The sequence below is a fragment of the Phoxinus phoxinus genome, assembly GCF_949152265.1.
Source record: "Phoxinus phoxinus genome assembly, chromosome: 18".
NCBI classification, from domain to species: domain Eukaryota; kingdom Metazoa; phylum Chordata; class Actinopteri; order Cypriniformes; family Leuciscidae; genus Phoxinus; species Phoxinus phoxinus.
The window spans coordinates 13,252,230-13,278,674 of record NC_136893.1 but is presented as its reverse complement, the minus strand read 5'-3'; the positions used below and the strand labels follow the sequence as shown (position 1 = coordinate 13,278,674).

At 37.6% G+C, this 26,445-nt stretch overlaps 2 protein-coding genes across 7 annotated transcripts in view; one reads left to right on the top strand and one right to left on the bottom strand.

The window, feature by feature from the left end:
- The window catches only part of fmnl3 (formin-like 3), a 48,228-nt gene extending 37,155 nt beyond the window's left edge, over positions 1 to 11,073 (top strand). For 2 of the 6 annotated variants that reach the window (XM_079587385.1, XM_079587381.1), the window contains 10 exons: positions 62 to 296; positions 623 to 691; positions 790 to 870; positions 964 to 1,093; positions 2,778 to 2,938; positions 3,023 to 3,124; positions 3,854 to 3,946; positions 5,316 to 5,439; positions 7,404 to 7,535; positions 9,239 to 11,067. In XM_079587385.1, the coding sequence (XP_079443511.1) occupies positions 62 to 296; positions 623 to 691; positions 790 to 870; positions 964 to 1,093; positions 2,778 to 2,938; positions 3,023 to 3,124; positions 3,854 to 3,946; positions 5,316 to 5,439; positions 7,404 to 7,495 (1,087 nt within the window). In that variant the 3' untranslated portion in view covers positions 7,496 to 7,535; positions 9,239 to 11,067. Of the gene's footprint in view, positions 1 to 61; positions 297 to 622; positions 692 to 789; positions 871 to 963; positions 1,094 to 2,777; positions 2,939 to 3,022; positions 3,125 to 3,853; positions 3,947 to 5,315; positions 5,440 to 7,403; positions 7,536 to 7,959; positions 8,009 to 9,238 lie in introns of all 6 variants that reach the window. The other 4 variants (XM_079587386.1, XM_079587384.1, XM_079587383.1 and 1 more) reach the window with 3 other exon arrangements.
- A 659-nt stretch (positions 11,074 to 11,732) lies between these two features.
- lrp1ab (low density lipoprotein receptor-related protein 1Ab) overlaps positions 11,733 to 26,445 on the bottom strand; it is a 119,674-nt gene continuing 104,961 nt past the window's right edge. The window contains exons 67-89 of the mRNA XM_079587355.1: positions 25,928 to 26,053; positions 25,642 to 25,758; positions 24,410 to 24,516; positions 22,823 to 22,955; positions 22,590 to 22,712; positions 22,125 to 22,247; positions 21,899 to 22,030; positions 21,229 to 21,366; positions 20,988 to 21,107; positions 20,029 to 20,306; positions 19,776 to 19,954; positions 19,549 to 19,655; positions 19,331 to 19,450; positions 18,271 to 18,447; positions 18,042 to 18,182; positions 17,566 to 17,730; positions 17,325 to 17,486; positions 17,003 to 17,171; positions 16,739 to 16,840; positions 16,278 to 16,348; positions 16,076 to 16,169; positions 14,126 to 14,270; positions 11,733 to 13,356 (exon numbers count right to left, since the gene is read on the bottom strand). Of these exons, the coding sequence (XP_079443481.1) occupies positions 13,219 to 13,356; positions 14,126 to 14,270; positions 16,076 to 16,169; positions 16,278 to 16,348; positions 16,739 to 16,840; positions 17,003 to 17,171; positions 17,325 to 17,486; positions 17,566 to 17,730; positions 18,042 to 18,182; positions 18,271 to 18,447; positions 19,331 to 19,450; positions 19,549 to 19,655; positions 19,776 to 19,954; positions 20,029 to 20,306; positions 20,988 to 21,107; positions 21,229 to 21,366; positions 21,899 to 22,030; positions 22,125 to 22,247; positions 22,590 to 22,712; positions 22,823 to 22,955; positions 24,410 to 24,516; positions 25,642 to 25,758; positions 25,928 to 26,053 (3,167 nt within the window). The 3' untranslated portion in view covers positions 11,733 to 13,218. The remainder of the gene's footprint in view (positions 13,357 to 14,125; positions 14,271 to 16,075; positions 16,170 to 16,277; positions 16,349 to 16,738; positions 16,841 to 17,002; positions 17,172 to 17,324; positions 17,487 to 17,565; positions 17,731 to 18,041; positions 18,183 to 18,270; positions 18,448 to 19,330; positions 19,451 to 19,548; positions 19,656 to 19,775; positions 19,955 to 20,028; positions 20,307 to 20,987; positions 21,108 to 21,228; positions 21,367 to 21,898; positions 22,031 to 22,124; positions 22,248 to 22,589; positions 22,713 to 22,822; positions 22,956 to 24,409; positions 24,517 to 25,641; positions 25,759 to 25,927; positions 26,054 to 26,445) is intronic.

The following is a 26,445-nucleotide window of genomic DNA, read 5'->3' as shown; positions in this document are numbered from 1 at the left end:
GTGTCTTCATCTTCTGAATAATCTCATCTGAGATGAATATGATGCCATTTCTATGTTGCAGGTTTGATCTGAAGGCCCTGCCGGTGGACTTTGTGGAATGCCTGATGCGGTTCCTGCCCACGGATGCTGAGAGCAAACTAATGCGTCAGTACGAGCGGGAGAGGAGACCTCTGGACCAGCTTGCAGAGGAAGACCGCTTCATGCTCTTCTTCAGCAAGATTGAGCGGCTCACTCAGAGAATGAGCATCATCACGTTTGTGGGCAACTTCAGTGATAATGTCAACATGCTGACCCCGGTGAGCAACTATGATTGTCAACAAATGGAAAGCTGGGAATTTTTTTTTATGGATTTTTGTTGTTGCAGAGATGTTTTTTTTTATCGACATCCTTGTTGCTTGTGGAACAACATTTGGATTCAGTATTTACATTTTAGGCATAGGCGTAGACTTTATCAACCTGTTATTACTCTCTGATTTTTAAGTTGTTAGGCTTGTGGTAAAGTATGTTTGTTTGACCATTTTATTCCTGGACCAACAAAAGATGTTTATCTAGAAACACATACTTGCCAATATCATGGTCACCTTGATCCAATCATGAATTGACATCTCTTTGACATCCACAGCAACTCAACGCCATCATCGCGGCATCAGCTTCAGTGAAGTCTTCTCCAAAGTTAAAGAAGATTCTTGAAGTAAATGTCTACTTGTCTTGTTCATTATAAAGGCTCAAGATCATCTGGAATTTGTCTAGCGTTATGCTTAACTGTCTGTTTTTTCCGTCTCCACACAGATCATTCTGGCTGTGGGCAACTACATGAACAGTAGTAAAAGAGGCTCGGTGTATGGTTTCAAACTTCAGAGTCTGGATCTGGTGAGCTTGGTTGTAGAAGTGGCTTTCTACATGATGGTTTAGTTAAATCACAGTGCTGTTCTCACTCATGCTGTTGTTCTTGTTCTCTCTCAGCTGCTAGATACTAAGTCTACTGACAGGAAGATGACACTGCTCCACTACATTGCTCTGGTCGTCAAAGAAAAATATCCTGAACTGGCTACCTTCTACAATGAACTGCACTTTGTGGATAAAGCTGCTGCAGGTTGGAATTTGAATTGAATTGACCATGTCCCTTAGGATGTTGAATTGGTATTCAAATTAGAAATACAAAAAGTGGAATTGTACAGAATGGCAATTCAAAGAAAGTTACACAACAGAGGAAATTCATTATTGCTTTGTGTTGTTTGGCTCAAGCGTTTGGGGTAAATAAGAGCATTGAGTCAAATCAATTATTTATGAATGTATTACATAGACCGGTTTCTTGTATACAAATAATACTGGATGCGTGCGCATTCAAGAGGCAAAACCGCTAACAGGTGTTATGCTGAGTTCTGCTTTTTAAGCATCATTAATCCAGTCTTCAGTGTCACATGATCCTTCAGAAATCATTCTAATATGGTAATTTGATAAAACATATTTTTTTCAGGATTCTTTGATGAATAGAAAGTTCAAAAGAACAGCATTTATTTGAAATAGAATCTTTTGTAACATTATTAATGTCTTTACTGTCACTTTTGGTCAATTTAATTAATCCTTCGTGAATAAAAGTATTGATTTCTTACATTTTAAATCCATCTTTTTGGCGGTTAGTGTAGTTTACAGCACAACAGCTCCGTGTCATCTCTGTTTCTGCTAGAAATGCTGTAAAGAGTGCTGCTTTCTGCCGCCTAGTTGCGCACGCATCTCTGTGACAACGTTGCATAGAAATATAGGGAAAAATACACTACCGTTCAAAAGCTTGGGATCAGTATTTTCTTTATGTTTTTGAACGAAGCCTCTTATGCTCACCAAGCATAAGATCATTCATTTGATCAAAATACAGGAGTTAAGAGTTTTCTATTTTAATATATTTTTAAATGTAATTTATTCCTGTGATGGCAAAGCTGTATTTTCAGCATCATTACTCCAGTCTTCAGTGTCACATGATCCTTCAGAAATCATTTGAATATGCTGATTTGGTGCTCACGAAACATTTATCTGCTACTTAATATTTTTGTTGAAACGTGATAAACTTTTTTAGGATTCTTTGCTGAATAGAAAATTCAAAAGAACAGTACCGGTATATTAATATTTTGTACATTATAAGTGTATTTAAATTATTTTGATCAATTTATATTGCTGAATAAATGTATTATTTGTAAATGTAAAAAAAATCTTACTGACCCTAAACTTTTGAATTGTAGTGGATGAATAAATTTGTCCAATAAGGTTTAATACATTAAAGTTATTTAATGCATTACAAAAAAATCCTAATTTATTTATCTACATTAATGTTAATTTTTAAATATATTATTGTTTGTTGTTACTTCATATTCATTCATAACATAAGTTGTTATGAATGAATAACAGTAATAATGAATAATTAATGCAACCTGAAATGTTAACAATGTCATTAGTATATGCAGACATTACCAATAACCTAGAATGATAAATGCTGTGAAATTTCTTTGTCAGTTAATGATACATAAAGCATTAACTAATGTGTACAAATTAACATTTATTGTGAAGTGACACCTACATGTCTAAAGGTACTATTTTAAACAATGAGTGTAAATGCTATGTAATGTTTGTGGAAATACCTTTAAGTTCTGTGTATGATTATCGTAATGGGTGATATCACACTGAAAAATTAACTGGAAAATGTACTATGCAACAATTATATGAATTTCTTTGGATTTTTTTCCACTTGAACTGTAACTACATTCATTTCAAATCTTCGGTGACAGTGTCCCTGGAGAACGTGTTGTTGGATGTTAAGGAGCTCGGTAAGGGCATGGATCTGGTCAGGAGAGAGTGCAGTCTGCACGACCACGCCATACTCAAGAGCTTCCACCAGACCAGCGATACACAGCTGGACAAACTACAGAAAGACGCCAAGACTGCTGAGGTGTCCTTTCTGACTTTTAGAAAACACTTTCTGTCAATTAAACAGTACCAGATTATTTCAATCTCACATTGTATCCACTTTCAGGAGGCCTTCAACAATGTGGTGCATTACTTTGGGGAGAGTCCTAAGACCACGCCGCCCTCTGTCTTCTTCCCAGTGTTTGTACGGTTCATCAGAGCCTACAAGGTAATCCATTCAGTTATTCACTCAGCAGTTCTAGGCACAGCACACTAACGGATAATGAATCTATATATTTTGACAAGTAGAAAACACATTTGTGGCTCTGTATAGTCATCAGGTCAGGAAGAGACTTTTAATTTCTAAGCCTCAGGGAGGAAGGTGAACCCGACCTGCTTTCAAGTCATTGAGGACAGGAAGGAGTCGTCCACATGATCTGCAACCTGGTGTGTTTAGTAAACATGAAGTGGTGAAAGATCTGGCTTGCTAATTGAAACGTTGTAGGTTGAAACCCTGAATGGACACACACTTTCTATGTGTGTTTATATCCTTTGGCCATCCTAGTTTGAGTGTCTTCCCTGTTGAAGCGTCAGCGTCAGAGCGCTGGGGTGGAGTAGCAGACGTTAGCAGAGGTGAATAACAGGAAGGGGCAGCTGGGCTGAGATTTAAGGGCAGCTGCTCTGTTTAGACTGGGTTTTGCCTTCACCGCCTTTAACCCGGACACACACGCTTACACACACCTCTTCCTCACATTGTTCTGCTGGTGGATTTATGAGTCTACATGAGGAACTGCAAAAAGCTCCAAGATCTCTGTGTGTGTTTGTGTGTGTCCATATATTCATATCCCTTCTCAGAGGCTGCTGTGATTGTTTAGATGTGAGGTCGTGGCCTGTGTTTTGTGCAGTGTCAGGGCCCGGATCACACTCACATCTCTACCGGAACTGTTGTTTTCTGCAGGAGGCTCTGGAGGAAAACGAACTGAAGAAGAAGCAAGAGGAAGCCATGAGAGAAAAACTACTAGCACAGGAGGCCAAACAGCAGGACCCCAAGGTGAAATCTGAGCCCGTGAAAAATAACAAAAATCCTCTTTAATTGTTTCTCATACTAGAATTTAAAAGATTGGTAACATTTTACAATAGGGTTCAATTTGGTAACATTATTTAAATTCCCAATTTAACTCTAAACCCTCGCTTCATTTAGTATACACGGATTCATAATTATGCAAATTAGCCCCGCCTCCACTCACTCCCACCAACTTAGAGACCCACTCGGTTAACTCGTATACAAGTCGATTTATCAGAATGGTAATGCGTTTTACGACGTCGGATACAACGGTAATTAATATGATTATCCTTTTGCTTGACTACGTTATCAAATAGCTAATAATGTGTTGCTAATGTTACACAAACCATGTTCCCAGTCACCATCTCAGAGTCAGACAGCTATCTTCTAACAATCAGCATCCTAAGAAAGGCTTTGAACAACTTAGAACGTCAGCGGAGAAAGGCATTTTGTTTATCATAACATCGTAATATACATCACATACATAATTCACCCGCTATATTGCTAAATGTACGGTACCTGATTTTTCATATCAGCAGAAAAATATACCAGGATAACCTGGCTTCTCTCTCTCTAACCGCCGTTAAGAATATGCTAAAGCTCGCCCCCACGTTAGGGACGTCGTGATTGGTTGCATGGTATTTTGTGATTCCAGAAACACCAGCGATTTCAGCATTATTTTTTGCTGAAAATACTCAGCAATGGTGTTGACCTATGACTCTGCACATGGTTTGTCTTAAAGCATATTAAAAACAGCAGATAGACATATAAACAACATTAAAATAGGTTGCCCAAAAATGTAAATTCTTTCATCGTTTACTCACCCTCAAGTTGTTCCAAACCTGTATGAATTACGAACACAAAAAAGATATTTTGAAGAATATGGGTAACCAAACAGTTGATGGACACCATTGACTTCCAGAGTATAGAAAAAAATTTATTCTATAGAAGTCAATGGGGTCCATCAACTGTTTGGTTACCCATATTCTTCAAAATATCTTTTTTTGTGTGTTCAGCAGAACAGAGAAATTCATACGGGTTTGGAACAACTTAAGGGTGAGTAAATGATGACAGAATTTTTGGGTGAACTATCCCTTTAAGGACATTTTCAACATTAAATTAAAAAATATATTTAAAATCAAAAGTTGACCTTATTTTAAAGTGTTTGACCTTATTTTAAAGTGTTACCAACAAGTTATTATGCAATTGGTTAATGGTGCTTCTGGTTTTTGTTACAAAGTACAAACATAAAAAACAAACAAAAAAAAAAATTTGCATTTGCCCCTGATTCTATTAAATATTTAAAAAAATGAGTGGAATGAGTGGTAAATATATATTTTGTGTTTCCTCAATGCAGGTCCAGGCTCAAAAGAAGCGACTGCAGCAGCAGGATTTGATCGCAGAGCTCCGGCGCAGACAGGCCAAGGACCACCGGCCTGTATATGAGGGCAAAGACGGCACCATTGAAGACATTATCACAGGTGGGCTAGGCAGGACTGCAAAACCCATCAGCCAGGGGTCCAGAATCACTGTGGTGGTCCACTGCTCTCCGCATCAGCAATGTACACTCTGTTATGTTAAACAACAGCCCTTACAGCTCGATCAGCACACTTTACAAGTGCACATCAGTTAAAAACAGTGGAATTTGAATCAACTCTCAGGGATCTTCAGAGTTAGTTATATGGTGTATTAACTAAGCTCTTCTCTTTCTAAAGTATGTGAAGAAATCATAGAGGATGCCTATACGAGATATTGCAGAAACTGTCCAGGAAGATAACACCCTTAAATTCATTGTTTTTAACAACAACAAAAAAATCATTATCTATTATTAACACAATGTTGTCTGACAAGGCTATTTGTATTTATTTAATTATGAACTACAGATTTTTTTTTGGCAAACAGGTTGTGGACTTGTTCAGCAAAGTTAAAATTCTAAAATTGATACTTTAACATTTCATAAACAATGCTCCAGACTTATAGCCTGGGAAAACCCAGACCACTTCCGGCAAATTTAGATTTGCTCTGCAAGTGGGTCTGGCAAAGAGCCCATTGAAACCCATTTCCAATCCGTTGAAATCGCGGCACCAATCGGAAACGTTGGGGCGGGCTTTACGCGATGACGACAGAGCAGAGACGGTGACGCAGATTTCGTACATTACAAAGATGGATGCCGCCGTGGAACATCACAACATCACTCGTTCGAATCAGCTATCGCGTCTGTTTCAAGCGATTTAAAATTGTCATTTTCGTTAACACAAACAGAGAATTGCTGAGAGTCTCGAGATTTTTCTCCGTCGCTCTGCATACGTCATGACATTCATCGCTCTGATTGGTTTCAGATCTATCCGACGTCCGTTGGTGACGCCCCTGTGGAAATGAATTGTCTGTGGAGCTTTGCCAGACCCTAACTCAGTTACTGAGAGTGGTCTGGGTTTTCCCAGGCTACCAGACTTATGAAGCCAAAGATATTACTGATAGAATGAAGAAAAGTCACTTTTTCCTCTCCTGTCACTCCAGTCACAAAGAAATCAGGATTTAATATGCAATAATGCTTAACTTTCAAGGAGTTTCAGCATAACTTCAACATGTGTGTACTTTAATGGTTTATTCCAAAAGTTGACTATGCTTCCTGTGCCTGGGTTAATTATTAATTAACAGACTAGTTTTTCCTTAAACCCCCCAAATTCCTGCATATTGTTTATAGGTATAAAGTACTGTTCAAAAGTTTGAGATCTGTAAGATTGTATTTATGTTTTTAAAATAAGTCTCTCCCAAGGCATGATTTCTTCATTTATTTGATCAAAAATACAGTAAAACCAGTTTTCTTCTATATTTTAAAATGTAATTTATTCCTGTGATGGTAAAGCTGAATTTTCAGCGTCATTATTTCAGTCTTCAGTGTCACATAATCCTTAAAAATCCTTCTAATAGGCTGATTTGCTGCTCAAGAAATATGTCTTATTATTATCAGTGTTGAAAATACTTAATATTTTTATGGAAAGTGTGATACCTTTTTCAGAATTTTTTGATAAACCGAAAGTTCAAAAGAACAGACTAATTGAAATAGAAATCTTTTTTACTGTAATTTTTTTATAAATTGTATGCATCCTTGATAATAAGTGTAAATTTCTTGGGGAAAAAAAAAACTTACGGATCCCTGAATAGTAGTGTAGAAGATTTTATGATGTCTTGTGTGCTTGATCATACAAGACCAAATATACAACCAAACGGCGGCATGCAAAGATACATTAGTTACACAAACATATTTTTTTGCCTGTCATAAGTTGAAATAAGTTTGCTATGGCTGTTAAATAAGATTGCGCAAAAAAGCCAGGAAGTTGCAAAGATCAAAACGAATGTTTTTTCTTTCTTTTTCGGAACACATGGTCCTTCTTAAGCTCAGATATAAGGTTCTGTCTCTGACCTCCTTCCCTCCCTCCCTCAGTGCTGAAGAGTGTGCCCTTCACAGCCCGCACGGCCAAACGGGGCTCGCGCTTCTTCTGCGATACCAACCTCTTCGACGAGTCCATCTGCTAGCTCCCAAACCCCCCCCAAAAAACTGCCCCTAATGCCGCAGGTTGTCCTGTTCTCTTACCAGTCGCAAAGTGCATGCATACCCCCACCACTCGCATGACCCACTCTGTCACTCTGGTTACCCAGCATCCTCTACTAACCCAAGCACAACAGAATAGTGGGAAACACAAGCCGTAGCCGTTCACAGATCTGAAACAGGGACAGGCCAAATCTCTCTTAAGGGAATTATGACAAATGAACTGAAAATGCATTAGTATATTAGAAATATAATATAATATAAAATGGTGATTTGATGTAATATTAATATATGTTGAGGCTGTTAAAAGAATGCTCTTATCATGGGTCTTTTTGTTTGTCATATTGTCCAGAGAGATTTGGCCTGTGTAACAGTCCTTGTTATGTTTCACTTGGTTTGTTATCTGCTAACTCTCATCTTCTCCCCATAACTGTTTGTTCTACCTTTCCAGCAGAACAGGGGATTAATCTGAGTAAATTTGAGCACAAAATAATTGGAGGGTAAGAAAGGCATCATGGAGCTTTATCTCGCTTTGCTCCTGTCTGCCTTTTTACCGTCAGCTCAATTGCTTTAGATGTGCTACATTTTGCACAACGCTACAGTGCTGAAGCTGTGCTGGCCAAATGTAGTCTTGTACTGAATATTGCTTTTTTTGCATTGCTAATTATACAGTTTATGAAACTGTCACTGTGTGAAAGCAATATAAGATATTTGGCCTTAAACTGTGGCCTTATTTGGCTGTTTTTATAACACAGAACAAAATACCACATGATGGTGGTGATAGTTTGTAGATATCTAATATTATTACAAACTAAACTTTGGATGGCACAAAACCTAATATTATTTTGCTAGTATAATTGTTGCCAGCTTTTCCACAGTATTTTCTTCGATCTTTTGGAAGGATCAAGGAATTACATCTTTTTCTTGTCATGTCTGTTGCATGTAAAGCTGTTTGTCCGCTGTATCTTTGCACTGTGCTGTTTAGCTAACATGTTTACGTATGTCCACTTCTGTATATCGTCACATGCATGCAAATCTGTGTTCTGTTCAGCAAGATCTACAGTAATGCTCATTTACTGGTATAGTGTTTCATTATGTACAGAAATGTAAGTGTCTTTCAAGACCTTGCTGAACACTGAATCCATCAGTTCAAACGTATTTGTAATGTATATTTTGTTGTGTTGTATGCTTTATGCTACAAGCAGTTTTTGAGATTAATATTAACTGCATATTTTAATACTTTAAAGTGTTAGTTCACCTAAAAATTTAAATTCTGTCATAATTTTCTCACCTTCATTGTCGTTCCAAACCCGTAAGACTTTTTTTCATCTTACGGACCAAAACCTTTGAACGATAGCGTACAACAAAGTTAGACGTGACCAATTGTTTTCAGGCTCCAAAACGATTATATTCGATAACTTTGTATATGTTTTTTGTCCTTTTTGGAGCTTGAAAATTGCCAGTCACTGCTGCTTTCGTTGTAAGTCAGGACACAACAGTGTCAACATTATGCTGAATATATCCTTTCGCAGATAAAAGCATGAACAACATGAGGATGGGTAAATGACAGCATCACATTTTTGGGTAAACTGTTTCTTTAAGATCTGGGAACGCAAGAGCAAATTAAGAGACAGCATAATTATTTGCAGCCAACTGAGGTGCTGAGAATGACCCCTGCTACCCTGAGTGTTCCCTGATCTAACTCTAACTCTCTCCCTCCCCACTCACAGATCTCCGAAGCCAGCCCTTCCTGCGAGCTGACGCGGTGATCCGGAATGGGTGGAAGCGACCCTAAAGACCCCTCACTCACTCACCCTCTGCTACTCTCCCCCCGCTTTCTGAAATGGCATCTTCCTGCAATTCACGGTGACTGAGGGAAGTGCAGGACCAAAACAATGTCTTTGGTTTTAAGGGGGTGGGGAAGTTATTTATTTATTCTGCACTGGAGGCTCGTTCAATAAAGCCATTACAGCACAGACATTCAGGGCTGCCACCCTGGCCTCATGAACGCTCAAATCGCAAATCCTGAGGAGCGTTGGTAAAAGCTTGTGTTGGCACAGGAATAATGGTCGTTGTGGTTGATACACAGATAGCAGTAACACTAGCCTGCTGACCTTGAAGAGCCTTCCAACGGGATCTCAGGCCCATTAACGTGGATTTCCTCTTATTGTGCAATGTAAGCATGACTTTCTGTCTAGTGGGATAGCGCTGAGGTCACTGACTTCCTGGCCAGAGTCCGTTTGTACAGTTCTTTAAGTATGAACAAATTATTTGTTAATCCTATTCCACTACCTGGCGCAGAATAGCCTGTCTCCAGTATTTTAACCCAGACCAGTACTATGGTCACAAAGAAGTGCCTTTCTGTTGAATCAGTATTATTTCCTATAGCCAATATTGATGTATCTAAGTTTATACTATTGTTAATCGTTATGTTGTATTTCTTATGCTTAATGTAAATATAATATGCAATTATCCAAGAAATGCATTGCAGCGTTAACAAAAGAGCCTGGACAAGTGCTCTGTTTGACTGACTTAGTGCCTTGTATTGATGCCTCTATTTTTACTCTGTTTAATGCTCATGTACCAGAACAAACTTTGTCATGCCGTGAAACTTCTCAGAGAATAGCGCTCTGGTCCATTTTTTACCCCCCAGATTTATGATGTATATAAATGAATTTTACTCTGGTTTTAAAAGGATATCAAATGGGAACCACTCCAAGATTGTAAACATATAATCTTTTGAGTGCGCAATTTGTACGTAATTCGCTAAATTAACTTAGTAAATGAAGGACAGTCGTCATGATTTGCAGGAATGAATTCATTAGGTTTAAGCAACAACAACAACAAAACGTTTATAAGATGAATTTGTCAGATCACTTGTCCTAACAGAGTAATTACTCTCTTTGCACTAACACTGATTAAGCGATTCGGAAATGGAGCTCTATTTAAGCAATATAATGTAGCTACGCGAGGCCGCGAATTATTGTGAAACGGCCGCAGTGCCCAGAGCCATAGAGGGAAATGGCCCTGTCAGTGCCTATTGCTTTTATAATAAGATAGACAGTCTATAAATGTTAAAGATATTAAGGACAGAATTTGATTAAAACGAGCAAATACATATGTGGTAAGCGGTGTCTTCGCACTAGAATGTTTTTTACTGACCGAAAACTTCTGCGCTCCAGTGATTTCAACAGGTGATGTTGTACCGCGTCATAGTTGGTGGAACGCTGTTCTGACCAATCATAAGCCAGGACCGGTGTTAAAAAAATGGTCATATTACTGTACTACACTTCATGTTGACTTAACCTCGAGCGAAGTGAACAAAAATAAAATCAACACTAATGTTTTTTTGTGTGTGATATTTTCTAGGATTTATTTCTTGGATTGAACTTTTTTTAACTGTTGTACAGCATAAACTAAATCAAGCCATTTGGGAGGAAAAGCAAAGCACACAATGAATGTACCAAAGTTTTAATGTTATTTGGTTGATATGGACCAATGAATGCAGCAGTTAACTGGATATTCTGTTGAAGTGGCAAATAAAAATATTTGAGACTCGACTTATAACAATGTTGTCAATAAATGTTTGCACGATATACTGCAGGAGCAATATGGTAAATTGGGCAAATTTTTGCATTTAATATTTATTTTCCCACTGTATATTGTAGGTTAGATTTTTGTAGCTATGTTTTAGAGAGTAGCTAGTTACAACATCTGGGATCATATTTTAAAATTACACCACTGACAAATGATCAGTGCGTGTCCCATTTTACCTGTATTCCACCTTATATCTAATACTAGAACAACAGTAAAGTTTAGATTGATTATTTTGATTTGTTACATGGGTTTTTAGGTAATACATTTTGTATTACAAGCCCAATATTAGCTTGATTTATTAAAGCTTACAAAATATATCAATCAACATGCAATTGTTAAGACTTGACTTTCTAAATGGAAAATAAACAAGCATGCACTTTGAGGCTTTTTTGTCTAACATCCTGAATAGTACTAGTTTTTGAACTCTTGAGAAAAGCTTTTTGTTTTTAAACTGACCACTTGTACCCATTACCAAGCTACACCAATCCAGAAACCACTTATTTTTGTTCTGTACACATTTTTATTTCTCAATTTGTGTTATTGTCTGTGATTCATGAAGTTCTCTAGCTGGAAACAAAAGAAACAAACATCACGCTGTCTCTCCAAAAGAAGGGCTGAGCCACCATGCATTTCTACTATAAAAAGCAGTTTAATTATTTTGTATATAAAAAAACCCATAAAAATAAAATGAACCAACAAAACTACAGAAACGGTTGCAGGGTTGTGACACTAGTCATCTGTGACAGTAAAAGGCCACTAAGGGCCACGCTAAATGACATTTGATCGTAAACAGAGCAGACACTTTACGTTAAGTCCAGATGCTCGGATGAATACTGTTAACATGTATCTGTTGAGCAGACGCTAGTCTTTTCGTGCTGTTGGATCCATGCATTAGCCTATGGCACACGGGTTACCTCCATTAGAAGCAGTGGAGACTCGGCCGCAAGCGGGGCTAGCCGAGTCTCTCTACGGGTCAGGCAGATGAGAATGATGGAAGAGTAGCAGCAAGGCAGTGAGTTATTACTGGATCCACACGCACCTCACAGGAATGCACTTACACTGAGCATAAAAAGTCCATAAGACACAAAACTAGTGAAGTAAAAGTGACACACAGCTCCCACTGAAGTGGTATGGAACAGTTCTGTCAAAAGCACACAGACCGAGAGCAGACGACAATCATTTCCTGGCTGTTTCCGGCGTGCTGGAAGACATGGCGTCAGATGAGGCCTGCTCTCCGTGAATCAGTCTCACCCATCCTTTGGACGTACACACCAAGGCCACTGATACCCTGGAAGAGTTCTGGAATGTTCTTACATTTTCCATCTGTTTGGATTCATTCACTCATTCATTCAATCCACGTAGTGACACATTTTGCATCTTATCATCCATAAAAAAAAAAAAGAAGCTAAAACAAAGACAGTTATATACTGCTATTCATACGGGTGTCTGCTTGTATTCCTGGGTATATTTGTCAAGACACTTTGTTAATTATATATGTAAATATATATAAAATCAATCTGTGCAAGGAGTATGACAATCATCGTAAGCGTTGTTCTCTGAGATAACAGTATAGAAATAAAAGTGATGCTGACTCGTCGCAACACTCACACAAGCGTATTCGTTCTCAGCCATCTGAAATCACACACGGCCGAAGTCAGCATCAGTATCATTCAGTCGGCCATGCCCCCCTCCCTTATATTTCATTAGCAACACTTTTGCTTTTCCTGAAACAAACATTGATCTCTATACAATTAATACAAAAATAAACTTAAAACCAAAAAAAGGAAAGAAAAAAAAAAACATTTCCCATATTGTTGTTGGCATCTTGTTTAGCACAGAGGTAGTGGCTAAATGGAGGGGAGGGTGAGAAATTTGATAAGCAAACATTTGAAAAAAGGAAAAGACAAAATTATTGTATAGAAAAAACTGTTTTGTTGACCAGAAGGATTTCTCGAAGAATAAAATATAATACTGCAATCACATACAAAAGTGTCCTTCATTTTTTTCTTATCTTTTTTCTTTACATTTTGTACAGTGTTCCTGCTCTTGTTGCTTTTCCTCTGACGTGTAAAGGCATAACGGTCTGCGTGAGGGTGGGCATCCGGCCGGGACTCTACGCCAGCGGGTCTCCCATGTCATCGTCTCCTGCAGACAGCAGCTCCTTCTTCTCGTCTGTGCTGGCCAGAGAGTTACGGCTGTTGTGGGCGCCCATGTAGAGGGTGGCGTACACGGGATTGGTGAAGTTTGTGGGCTGCAAGAGAGACACTGATATCAAAAATCTCCCCGATGCAGATAAACTGATGATTATTTTTGTTATGGCCCACAACAGAATACACCCACGGTGAGTGTATTCAGTTAGAACGGTGTCGTGTTAGCGGCCCCTAAGTTAATAATTAATGATCTTTGCAACGGAAGTGAATCAATCAAAACTAACTTTAGCTGGACAATAACTTTATTCTAGAGCTGCTGTAAAGCCAAAACAATCTCTGTTACTGTAATGATCAATTATCACTGTAAAGCTGCTTTGAAACAATCTATATTGTTAAAAGCGCTATATAAATAAAGGTTCTAAATGTAAACATTTTCAAAATCAAAATGGTAAGATTAAAATTGTTTAAAAATAAAACCAAAATTAATATAATCTTTTAATAAGGCAAAACTAATATTTGAATACGGCAAAACTAATATTTAATACAAGTATAATAGATAATTAAAATCAAAGGAATAATTAAATATTTTGTGTGTGCATATACAGAATATATATATATATATGCACACAAAATCAACTGCACATAACCGATATTATTCTGACATATGATATGATAAAACTAATAATTAAAAACAATTACCGGTATAATAGATATATATTATTTAACATTTTAAATGATATATATAATATATATATATACACACACACACACATATTATTATACACAAAAATACACACACAAATATTATAAAAAAATCAAAATGACAAAAATCGTGTGCTTAAGAACATAAGAAAATATCATTAGTGTCACCTTATCTGGATCCAAGGTGAAGTCGGAGTCCAGCAGCTCCCCCGCATCATCATCGGGCTCTCCTTCATAAATCTTGTATGCTGGGTTACCGATCTCAACGTTCATGGCTCCGTTGGTCATCCTCTGGTGCTGGAATCCCTTAGCTCTGCAGACACAAACACCAGTGAACAGTTACATCTTTGTCCATGTCTCTTCGCAACACACCTCTGCAGACCGAGCCAAGGCACAGGAGTTTACACTCGCGCATACACAAAGTAGCCTATTATCAAGCAACTGACAAACACAAAGACACAGCTACATCCACCAGGGTCTCTCCTGCCGTATAAACACATGTGCAAGGAGCAATGCCACTTTGTGGAACCATCCATGTGCTTTCAGGAGGAGAATGCCAGCCAGAGTGAGCAACTCTGCAGGGTCTTAGAGAAAGCTGGATGTCCACAAGACATGGTCCACTACGATCAATGAGGAGGAGCCAAACACTTCAAGCACAGCGACACTGCTCTCACAGACAGATATAAACGGACACATGTCTACAGGATGGCACAAGGAGGAGAGAGCAGGACAGGACGCAGACCAGTGCTGCGTCTTGCACCAACCAATTGATCTATTTTAGCTTTTGGTCAATAGATCCATGTGTTGAAACTGGTGAAAACCACAGGAATAGCACAGTAACAGCACAGGATCAGGCAGGAGAAGCAGGGAGAAAGAGAGGTAGAGTATAATGATGGGGGAGGAAGAGAGGAAAGGATGGACTAGGATGGGACCCTGCTGTTATAGAGTCAGAGTTACCGCGAACATCTGGAGCTGGGCTTGCCCCGCCTCACAGACCTGAGAGACAGAAAGATGCAGTTTTACTACAGAGAGAGAGAGAGATGAAGTGAGAGATCTGGAAATAGAGTTTAGTGTTAAAATAAAGAGGAATGTGGAGAAATTAATGCTCTAAAGCAAGGGTCTTCAAAAGGGGGGTACTAATTATATGTTTTAGGGAAAATGAAAATGCATTATTAAAAACTAACATGGAATTACAATTATAAATGATTATTTTTGTATATAATTACTATTTTCAGTTTTGTAAACATTGTCTTCATCCAAATTAATATTAAAATAAAGCATACTATTTATTATATTAAATAATTATGTAAAAATATTTTCTTCAACCAAAATAATAAAGTATTTTAAATAAATAATAATATTTTTATATTAAATTAATTGTATTACATAAAAATATGATAATGTAAATCCAAATTAAGATAATACTCAGCTAAGTCTTTCATTAAAAGCTACACTGTGTCATTTTTAAAGTTGATTCTTAGCAAAAAACACTTTGTTCTTTCAAAATTATGTGCTCATTAATGTATAATTACTTCTACCAACTAATCAAGTATTCTCGTAAGCGTAGAATCTGCCATTTATAATACATACGAGTGAGTCGCTCGAATGGCGGAAGCCATGTTGCGCCTCCATCTTGAAAATACATTAGCCAAAGAGGGACATGCCTGGAAATTCAAGCTTCTCCTTTCGTGGTTTTACACTCAGTGGCACCGTAACGAATGTGAGGGAGAGATTACTCGCGATTGCTAAAACGCCCTCAGAATATGAGGGGCTAGAAACTAATATTCAGTTGGTAGTCATATACAATTTCACCGCTAGATGAGAGTAATTCCTACACAGTGTGAAAAAAAATATATATATATTCCCTCCTAGATGAAAACGTAAGTAAAATTAAAACAACGTATATGTATTTAAATGTACATAAATAATGATTATTTTATTGTCTCTGTAAAACATGACTCCATTTACCAAGGCCCTTGGACTGAAAAAGGTTAAAGACCCCTGCTCAGAAAAAAAGATCAATAAACAAAATAAGTTTGGCTAGAGAATGACTGAGCCCTGGAGTGTCTCTAAGTACTAAGTTCCTCTGTACACAATCAAATTGCTGTAATTACTTACCCACGCATTCTCTTCTTGTACCACAAGACAGCACCAACTACTAAGAGCGCAAGTAAGAGCAGTAACATCACTGGGATGACCACTGACGAAGTATCTACACAAAGGAGAAACATGCATTATTACTGTCCAGATTTGCCAATGAAAACGTTTTTTAGACCTTGAATTGAATCTAAAAGCAACAGAAAGAGATTCGGGTACTTACTTCCAGAGTCTGAGTTCTGAACAGGGGCAACATTGAGCTCACAGCGAAAACCTGACCAGCCTGTGTGACACCTACATAACACACAAACACGCTTTAAATCACTGGCAATCCTGACAGTGTTTTGTTCAAACTTTGTTAATCTATTTTTTCAGCAATTCTAATACAGAAGCTTGTTAATATAATAATTGTTATTATATTTAATTGTTTTTATGATCATGCTATATGTTGAGATTTGTCAGATATCTTAAGTACAGAACCCAGGACATTCATATAGACAATGTTTTATCTGGTGTACCACAAGGCTCAGTACTAGGCCCACTTTGGTTTTCTATTTGCACTTACATTTTTTATTCTTTTTGGATGATATTTATTGTTGTGCTTCTAATATTTTTACTTTTTAGCAACAAAACATTTCCAAGAAAATCAAATCAAATTCCTTTATAAAGCTTTGACCACTTTACCTGCACTGTGGCAGCATAGTATGAGGGTCTACAGAGCATTGGCCCTCAATGCAGAAGTCATCACAGGTGTAGCAGGTGAGACGCTGGATGTTATCGGCACATCTACACAAAAAACATGAATAATCTTAGCACCCACATAAACCGCACATAACTGATTGAAATCCATTTCTATACAGCGCATCTCAAACCTGCAGCAAAGGCTTAGTGCTGCTGGATTATGAAATGTCTATGAAAGCCTAATCAGTTGAATATGCTGGTACGTACTTGCATGTCATTCCAGATCGTAGCACTTCACACTTGCCCGTGCCGCAGTATTCACACTTGTTCAGCTCACATTGTGGACCAAAGAAAGACTCATTACAATGGCAATGTTTAGTGCCGTTCATCATCTCCATACAAAGACCTTCATTCTTACAGAAGTCATCACAATGACCTGCACAGATTGATTTCCAGCAATTATTTCACTTTATAATGTATGTTTCATTCATTAGCTAGGCTTTTGTCGACACACACAGCTAATAAAAGACAATGAACATTTTAGAAAAGACTGAACCCTCTGTTTACAGTGACAAGGAATCAAACTCACGGTACTGGCACTGGTCACCCAGGAAGCCCTTTGGACAACGACAGGTTGGCTGGTTGCCCTGGTTGACAGTGCAGGTGCCCTCATTCTTGCAGTAGTTATTACAAGTGTGCAGTTCACATCCGGACCCGGTGAAGCCAGTCTGACAGCGACAGGTAGGAGCACCTGAAGAGAGGAAACCGATAATGTTGCTGATGTAGTTATAGAGACAAATGTGCAAAGCAATGTCTGCGAGTGTGTGTACCTGTGCGTGACGGGGAGCAGGTTCCTCCGTTCTGACAGTAGTCCCTGCACTTGTTGATTTCACAGCGTTCTCCACTGTAACTGGTGGGGCAGCGACATTTGGGCTGGTTCCACGGGGTGAGGAAACAGCTGCCGCCATTCTGACACTGGACGTTACAGGTGGGAGCTAAATGAAAAAAAAACACATTATTGTTGATCATCTGAAGCTTTATAATTGAATCATGTTGAGAAATGCCTGATTTAATTTATGCACATTAAGTATGAGGAAAATTCAATCAGGCTGAAAAAAATAGCATATAACCAATATTTACATTGAACTCTGAATATTTGGTCTTGATATTACTGATATTGATATTACTTTTTTTAATGGTTATTCCATATTTCAGTGTATAACATGTGGCTTCAGCAAAGCTCTGGTTGTGGTATAAAATGATTTAGTAATATATAGTGTGAAAGCAGTTGATTGGAGGGTCTTACTGATGGGGGACTGGGTGGCGGGGGGCACCTCCATACAGGTGCCATTGTCAGGTATGTGGTCGTTAGGGCAGGTGCACACTGGCCCGCTGGGACTGAGCAGACACAACCATTCACACTTCTTCCTATCACATGGGTTAGTCACTGAAAAAAAAAAAAAGTACATTAGACAGCGGGAAAAGACTCCCATATTTGTAATGCATCCAAAACACACTTTTACACAGACACTCACTCTCAGGCTGTTTGTAGCGGTGATAGAGGGCTATGTCAGTGGCGTGGTTGATGCCAGTGGTCAGATTCTCCGCCTGGCCTATACCAAACTTGTTAACCCGGAAGACGACGTTATTGGTGTAGGTAACCCCATAAATGTAATCCTCAAAGATATCAATGCTGAAGGGGTGGAGGAGATCTGTAAGAAAGAGAGAGAAGCTGAATAATTCCCTGAAGATGACACTGCATGCTATCATTATAGTATTAAATAAAACAAATAAAAATATAATATAAATATTAAAGAAAGAAAGAAAAATACACACTACCATTCAAAAGTTTGGGTTCAGTAATATTTTTTGTAAAGAAATTAATAGTTCTATTCAGCAAGGACAAGTAAAAATTTGACATGGAAAAAAATGACGTGGATTTCAAATAAAGGCCTTTTCACTTTTTATTCATAGAATCCTGAAAATAATCAGCACAACTGTTTTTTTAATCTGACAGTATTCGTAAATGTTTCTTAAGCACCAAAATCAGCATATTAGAATGATTTCTGAAGGATCATGAGATACTGAAGACTGGAGTAATGATGCTGAAAATTCAGCTTTGGCATTTTAGGAATAAACTAAGTTATTTTAAATTGTAATAACTAACAAAATTACTTATTACAGATTTGTTGTATTTTTGATACAAATAAGAGCAGCCTTGGTGAGCATAATAATCTTTTTTCAAAAACACTTAAAAATTTGACTGACCCCAAACTTTTGAACGGTATTATATTATATTTAGTGATGTCAAATTGATAAATCGCTTAGTTTTTGTTAAAATAATGCATGTGTATATATATTATTATATATACATTATATATGTCTGTGTGTGTGTGTGTATGTATACTGTATACACACACTCATATATTAATACACATATTCATACAAATATACATACACACTGTAATTAAAATACTTTTATGTTAGATGCGATATTATATTATATTTATAATATTATAGATACATTTTTGCTGATATAGTCATGCACAGCCTTTAATACTAGAGTATAATATCATGCTAATAACAATACTGAACTGTTTTTGATGTTGGATACAGCCACAACAGGGTCCGAGCCATCCAGACGCACACTGCCAATCATGGAGAGTTTGACATCTGCCCAGTACAGACGCTCATTGAAGTAATCCACTGCAAGACCTGTTGAGAAGAAACATTAACACATGGATTTCATCTTAATATAGTTAACAAATGTCATGTATACAGAGGATTAAAAGCAGCAATTCTGCTGGTAAGACCTGTAGGCCACTGGATGTTCTCATGGACCAGGGTTTGTCTGAGAGTGCCATCCATGGCTGCCGTCTCAATCTTTGGATGATTACCCCAGTCTGTCCAGTACATGGTTCTGAGATATGAAACAAAAATTGTCATGAATTTTTTTTAAATAAATACACAATACAGCATTAGAGTATTTGAAGCGACTGTACCTTAGAGTTAATGAAACATACAGTGCAATGTCTCTTACCCTCTCTGAGGATCCACTACAATAGCGTAAGGCTCGTCAATCATGCCAGAAATCAGCGTCTTTCTGTGCTGGCCTGTAAGCTGAGCAACCTCGATCACGTCACGTCCTGAATCGGTCCAGTAGAGGTTACCAGCCACCCAGTCCACCGCTATACCACGTGGCATTTTCAAACCTGAAATCTAAAGAGGAGACAGGAAAAATTCAGAAAAGATATTGCAAAGCATGAAGTTCATCATTGAAGGTCTTGACTCACATCCAGGTTGCTGATGCTGCCCTCGCTTTGCCTCGTGTTTCGGTGAGAGTTGGAAGTAGGACCTGATGATAAGGATGGAGCGGGCAGCTGGAAGCAGGAAATGCCAGAGGTGTGCCAGTTTGTCCAGTAAATGCGATTGGTCTTGACGTGCAAGTCCATGGCATCGATGCGCACGTTGACGTCACCTTGGAATGTCTGCTCGTAAACCATCCCAGGATTTAGACTGCGGATCTCATTGTCATCAGCAATGTAGAGCACCTGTTTATTAATGTTCAGACCTACAGATGGACACAAAATAGTTTAGTGGAATAGAGGGTAAAATAGAGGGTTTGTGAAACTGTTGGAGAGGGCACACAACTTCACATTAAAGGGATAGTTCACCCAAAAATGAAAATTAGCCCATGATTTACTAACCTTTAAGTCATCCTAGGTGTATATGACATTCTTCTTTCAGACAAAAACAATCAGAGTTATGTTAAAAAATGTCTGTTTTGAAGTCCATAAAAGTGCATATATCCATCATAAAAGTGCTATACAAGGCTCTGGGGGGTTAATAAAGGCCTTCTGAAGTGAAGCTATGAATTTGTGTAAGAAAAATATGAATATTTAAGACTTTATTAGGTAAAATAACTAGCTTCTGGCCAAACAAACATACAGATTCCACTTACGACTAAAGCACAACTTGTGACGTCGGAAGTAAAGTAGTGCGTCATGGCGTAGTGTAAATATCACTTCAAAACAGAAACAACCATTCACTGCCATTATAAAGCTTAGAAGAGCCAGGATTTTTTTTATATAACTCCGATTGTATTCTTCTGAAAGAAGAATGTCATATACACCTAGGATGACTTGAGGTTGAGTAAATCATGGGCTAATTAAAATTTTTGTGTGAACTATCCCTTTAAAAGACAAGCTCTTAAAGATGATATTGGAATAAATAGAATAAAATCGGTACGTACTGTCAGCCTTGCATGTGTGGTTCATCCTGGTGAAGTATTTGTGGCAGCTGCACTTGTAGGAGCCCTTGGTGTTGTTACACATGTGAGAACATATACCAAACTGCTTGCACTCATTCTTATCTGAAAAGAGATGAAATGTTGATATGCACGTTGTAGCTGGTAATAAAAATCTTGGACATAAATCGGGGAGGAAGAAAGTCTCTTTAGGTCATTTTAAGATGGAAGACCATGTGTGCTGTACCTTCACAGGTGTTGTGTCCAACGCTCTGGAAACCATTTTTGCAGGAGCAGAACGTATCCGTGCCGTTGGAAACACAGTGAGCCTCATCGCCATCTCCACATAGGGATTTGTTACTCTTACAGTCATTCAGCATGGTGTCTACAAAAATACAGACACATGAAGTCAATTCAAGCAGGACTTCAAAAATGATAGATAAAATAACACTGAAATTAAAAGCTCTTTTCAATATCAAATTAAAGCAGATTTTATCCACAGTGATTGACACATTATGACACACTATTTGATGGTGAATATGTGAATTAAAAAGTACTTGGAAATGGTTAATTTCAATGACTGTCTATTTGAGATAAATGTACTCTATGCAACAAATGCATTTCTGTCTTTATCAAATTAATTAATTACTGGAAGGTTAAAGGTTTCATAATATATTTGATTTACAGTAAAATATTTGAAAAACCATGCGTGTAATATAATAATGTATTAATTTGTGTGTAACTATATGTGTATATATACTGTGGACATATATGTGTCTCTGTGTGTGTGTGTGTGTGTGTGTGTGTGTGTTTGTGGTTAAAACATTCACTCTAGAAAATTCCAATACATTTTAGAATTTTGCCTAGAAATATTTTATCATCTCAAAACTCCTTGATATGGTTTTTCATGACCTCACCTGTCTTGCAGCCGATCTCATCTGAGCCATAATCTTCACAGTCATTGAAGAAGTTACACCGCAGGTTTGCACTGATGCATTTGCCATTGCTGCACTTAAACTGGTCTTTATCGCATGTGGATGTGTGGTCTCCTGTATGAACAAGAACCATGTCACAGGTCACGAAAACAAACACTCACTGACTCCGATATAAAATCTTTAACGCATGTCGGAGCAGAAGACTAACCACAGTTAGTCTCATCTGAATTGTCCCCACAGTTGTCCACACCATTGCAGCGCTTGCCACTCCAGAGACAGACACGATTATTCAGACAACGGAAATTTCTAGTGGGTGGGCACTGGAAGTTTCCTGAATTACAGAAAGGAAGATTTTAGTCAGAGCTTACTGTGCAATTATGTTTTTGTTCTATTAATTGACAACAAAAACACTGCAAATGTATCTCAAAAGGTACAACATGTAACTTTTGGCTCTCTAGTAGTTAAAAACAAAAAAATCTTTAATTTTGCAGAAGAACATTGATTTGGTAGTGCTTTGGCTCTGTGTAACTGTGCGGATATATAGGGAATTTCCAATTAAAACCGAGAAGGATTGATGATGTATTGACTTATTTAAATTTTGAACCAAAAAGTTGCATAATGTACCTTTAATAATTATTTTTATTACAATTCAACAGTATGTGTGTGTTCTTACTGCACTCCTCAGGGTTCTCATCTGAGTTATCTCCACAGTCATCCTCTCCATCACACTTCCAGGACAGTGGTTTACACAGTGTGTTATTACACTGGAACTCATCATGGGGGCAGTGCCGTGCCACTGAGAGAGGAGAGATCAGAAGGAGGAATGTGAGATAAATCCTTACATTTAAAAAAGGAAACGACACATAAATAAGCCCATTTAAGAAAGAAACAGACATGTGTACTCACCAGAAATGTCACAACTCTCTTCATCACTGCCATCAATGCAGTCAGCATCTGCGTCACAGTGCCAGCGGAGCGGGATACAGTGACCGTTCTTACACTGGAACTGATCCTCCTCACACTTCAGATCACAGCCATGCTGAGAGACACAATAACAGTAATAATAGTAAATATATGTACTGAGTGTATATAAAATAAAAAATGGACCTATGGATGTACAGTATGTAGTGACTACAAAAACAAAGTTAAACAAACCAAAACTACCGGTATATTATATTTCTTATATGTCATTGCCACAGCTCTGCACATTCCAGACATCTCTCTCAACCAATTCATTAAGTGTATCTTGGGATGCTTTTTAAACACCTCTGAAAGATTTCACATGTATGCTGGACACTTCCCTATCCCTCAATTCATGCTTTTCAAAAACAATGAACATATTTGAATTAAAACACCTTTGTAAAGGAATTATTATGTGTGCATTACATTGATCTACCACACACATTTCAATCATTTAAACATGAACCTAGATCTACCGGTTTTTAAAAATCATAAGAAACAAAATGTTTACAAACTAATGGCAAAGTTTTCCATATTTTTCAGGAAAAAGCTTAAATTGTAGAAAAGGGTGTTCCACAAGGTTCTACCTTCGTACCACTATTTTTGTTTATCTTTATTAATTACTCAAATCATGTACAAATTGTTTTGTACCTATTTATGCGGATGATACTATTATTTACACCACTAATTCTGATGTAACAAATGCAGAATTCTTTACAGATCTGATTTTAACTTGGTTCAAAACTAGTTTCATAACAATATGCTTATAATGAATAAGAATAAGTATTGTGTTTGGTACACGACATTGTCATTCTTTTCCCCTTCATTTCTATATTACTTTTGAGGATAAAGTTGATTCATTCAAATATCTCGGACTTTGGATTGAACCCGAAATTTCTTTTATGCCTAATATTTTGATTATATCGTTTAAGGAATATATGGTTGTCGGAGTTCATTTTAACATTCAAGGTCAGAAAAAGCACAATTTCTTAGTTAATATTACCTCTTGTGATTATGCTGACATTGTTTATCAATATAACACTGACAATTATCAGAGGTAAGCCTCTTAATGTTGTTTATAATTATTTGTGTACATTTGTCTTAAGGTGTCCATTTCAAACTCAATCACTTGTGTTCATTTTCAAATGTTTATATTAACTGTCCTTTATATTTTTGGAGATCTACTACCTTTAGGTTATCTTTATTTTCCCACCTCAAAACTACCCATTTAGGTTTTTAATTTGTGTAATTTTCCTAGGGTCCTTGATTTTGAGGACTTGCTGGTATTAACTGGTTTCATGCTGATGCAACTGATCTATTTGTAGGAGTCTTTGTAATGATGTTTTTGTACAATAGTTGTGGTTTGTGGGTGTGGGGGAGAGGGCGACCATTCCATTTGTATTTGTATATTTGTAGTGTGTTTTGTTAGATTGTTTATGTGTTGTAAAATGGTGTATTAGTGCTTCAAGAACCCCCTCTAAAATAAGACATTACATCTCAAGGGGCTATCCTTACAATAAAACAAAATCAAACCTCATCAGATCCATCTGAACAGTCATGATCTCCATCACACTTCCACCTCCCAGCGATACAACGGCCGTTAGTGCAGGAGAACTCGCTCTCAGAGCACTGACGCGGCTCTGATAGGGAGAGAGAAACAACTTAAAATTGAAGAAAGAAATATGTGCCAGAGAGCACAAACACTACAATGACTAAGGAAAACATAGGAGGAAAGAAAGGGACACATTTCAAGACAAGGGCAAAAGGTCAGCTTAGAGAGCGAGAAAATACACACATACATGATCAATTTACATTAATTTTCCAGTTATTTGTGAGTACTGAAGATAAAAAAACTACAGTAAAAAGAGCTATATCTAGCTGGTTAATCCATATCTGTGAATATAATTCTGTGTAAATATATTGTGTGTGCATGTGTGTGTAAATATATTGATAGAATTTTCTATGACTAAGATTTTATTAATTTGCATAAATGTAAGATATTTTCCAGGGTTTTTTATGGCCATGAGAATCCTGCTAATTTGTTAAGAATCATTATAAACACTTTATTTTTGAAGACAATAAAACCACAATAAAAACACAACAAACCCAAACCTCAAAAGATGTGAGCTTATAAACAAATGTTCACTGCTAAAAGCTTCGCTATAGGCCCTATGCACAGCTGCACTACTTCCTGAACTTTTGCAGGCTCCTTTGTTTCCTGTCTGCCAGGATTGGCCAAACTGATTAATCCAGGTGTGTCTGATTATTGTTGTTGGTCAGACACACCTGGATTAATCAGTTTGGCCAATCCTGGCAGACAGGAAACAAAGGAGCCTGCACAAGTTCAGGAAGTAGTGCAGCTGTGCATAGGGCCTATTCATTTGGAGGAGGAAAAATAACTCTACCATTTCTCCACTAGGGGGCAGAAGCTGCAATTCTGTCACAAACACACATGGAATCATGGGGAGATGAGAAGAGAGAGGAAAAGGAAGGGGAGGCTGGAATAGGTGGGTTTGGAGGGAGGAGAGACCTACCTCTGAGTCAAGCCAATGGGTCAGTGTGAAATGAAGAATAGAGACAACATGAAGTGAGATGCATCAGTGAGCAAAGTGAGTGAGCGATGACATAGGACAAAATATCCACAATGCCTCCCACAGACATGTTTGATGTTCACGACTCACAAATAATAATAAAACATTAGATTCAATCCTATAAATGGTTGTGCGTGTACATGCAGTCTCAGGTGTGTCAGCTGAAATACGTACGGCACTTTTCCTCATCCGAGTTATCGCCACAGTCATTGTCATAGTCACACTGCCAGCGGCCCGGCACACAGCGGTTGTTCTTACAGCGGAATTGATACGGCTCACATGTTCGCTCATCTACCACAAGAAATAAAAATAAGCACTTTTATGTAAATAAAATAAAATGAATCTCTTTTACAGTAACACAGTGAGTAATCTCAACAAGTAATCTTTTACAGTGAGTAATCAACATTTTGAAATTAATAAAAGGTGTAAAAGGAGCAAATAAAGCGATGGCCAGTCGTACCGCACTCCTCTTTGGGCTCATCTGAGGCGTCGCCACAGTCGTCCTCTCCATCACACGTCCAGCGAGACGGGATACAGCGGCCCGAGTCCTTACAGCGGAACTCGTCCACACCGCACTTCATTTGAGCTGTAGAAAACAAAAACGGCTTTAATAAGGGCTGTCAGTCAATAATTCCATTATATGTATTTATTTTGTTGTTTATGCCATATCAGTATATTTTTATGCCAAAACAAGATGAAATCAGTTAACAGGCAAATAAACACATAAATAAATATATTTAAAAGGAGATCATGGATAGTCAAACAGGATAGTTTACATTCTTAAGGATAAGGATTCTTAAGTTTCCGGTTGACACTTTTCAAAAATCATCCTTAAAAGAGACCTTTCTGAATAATATTGGCTGATGATATTAAAAGCAGTATATTTGAAAAATGAATGTTCACAATATCAACATTTGCCACCAAATTAAAAGCTTAGTTCCCCAAAAATGAGAATTCTCTGTAAAATTATTGAAATTG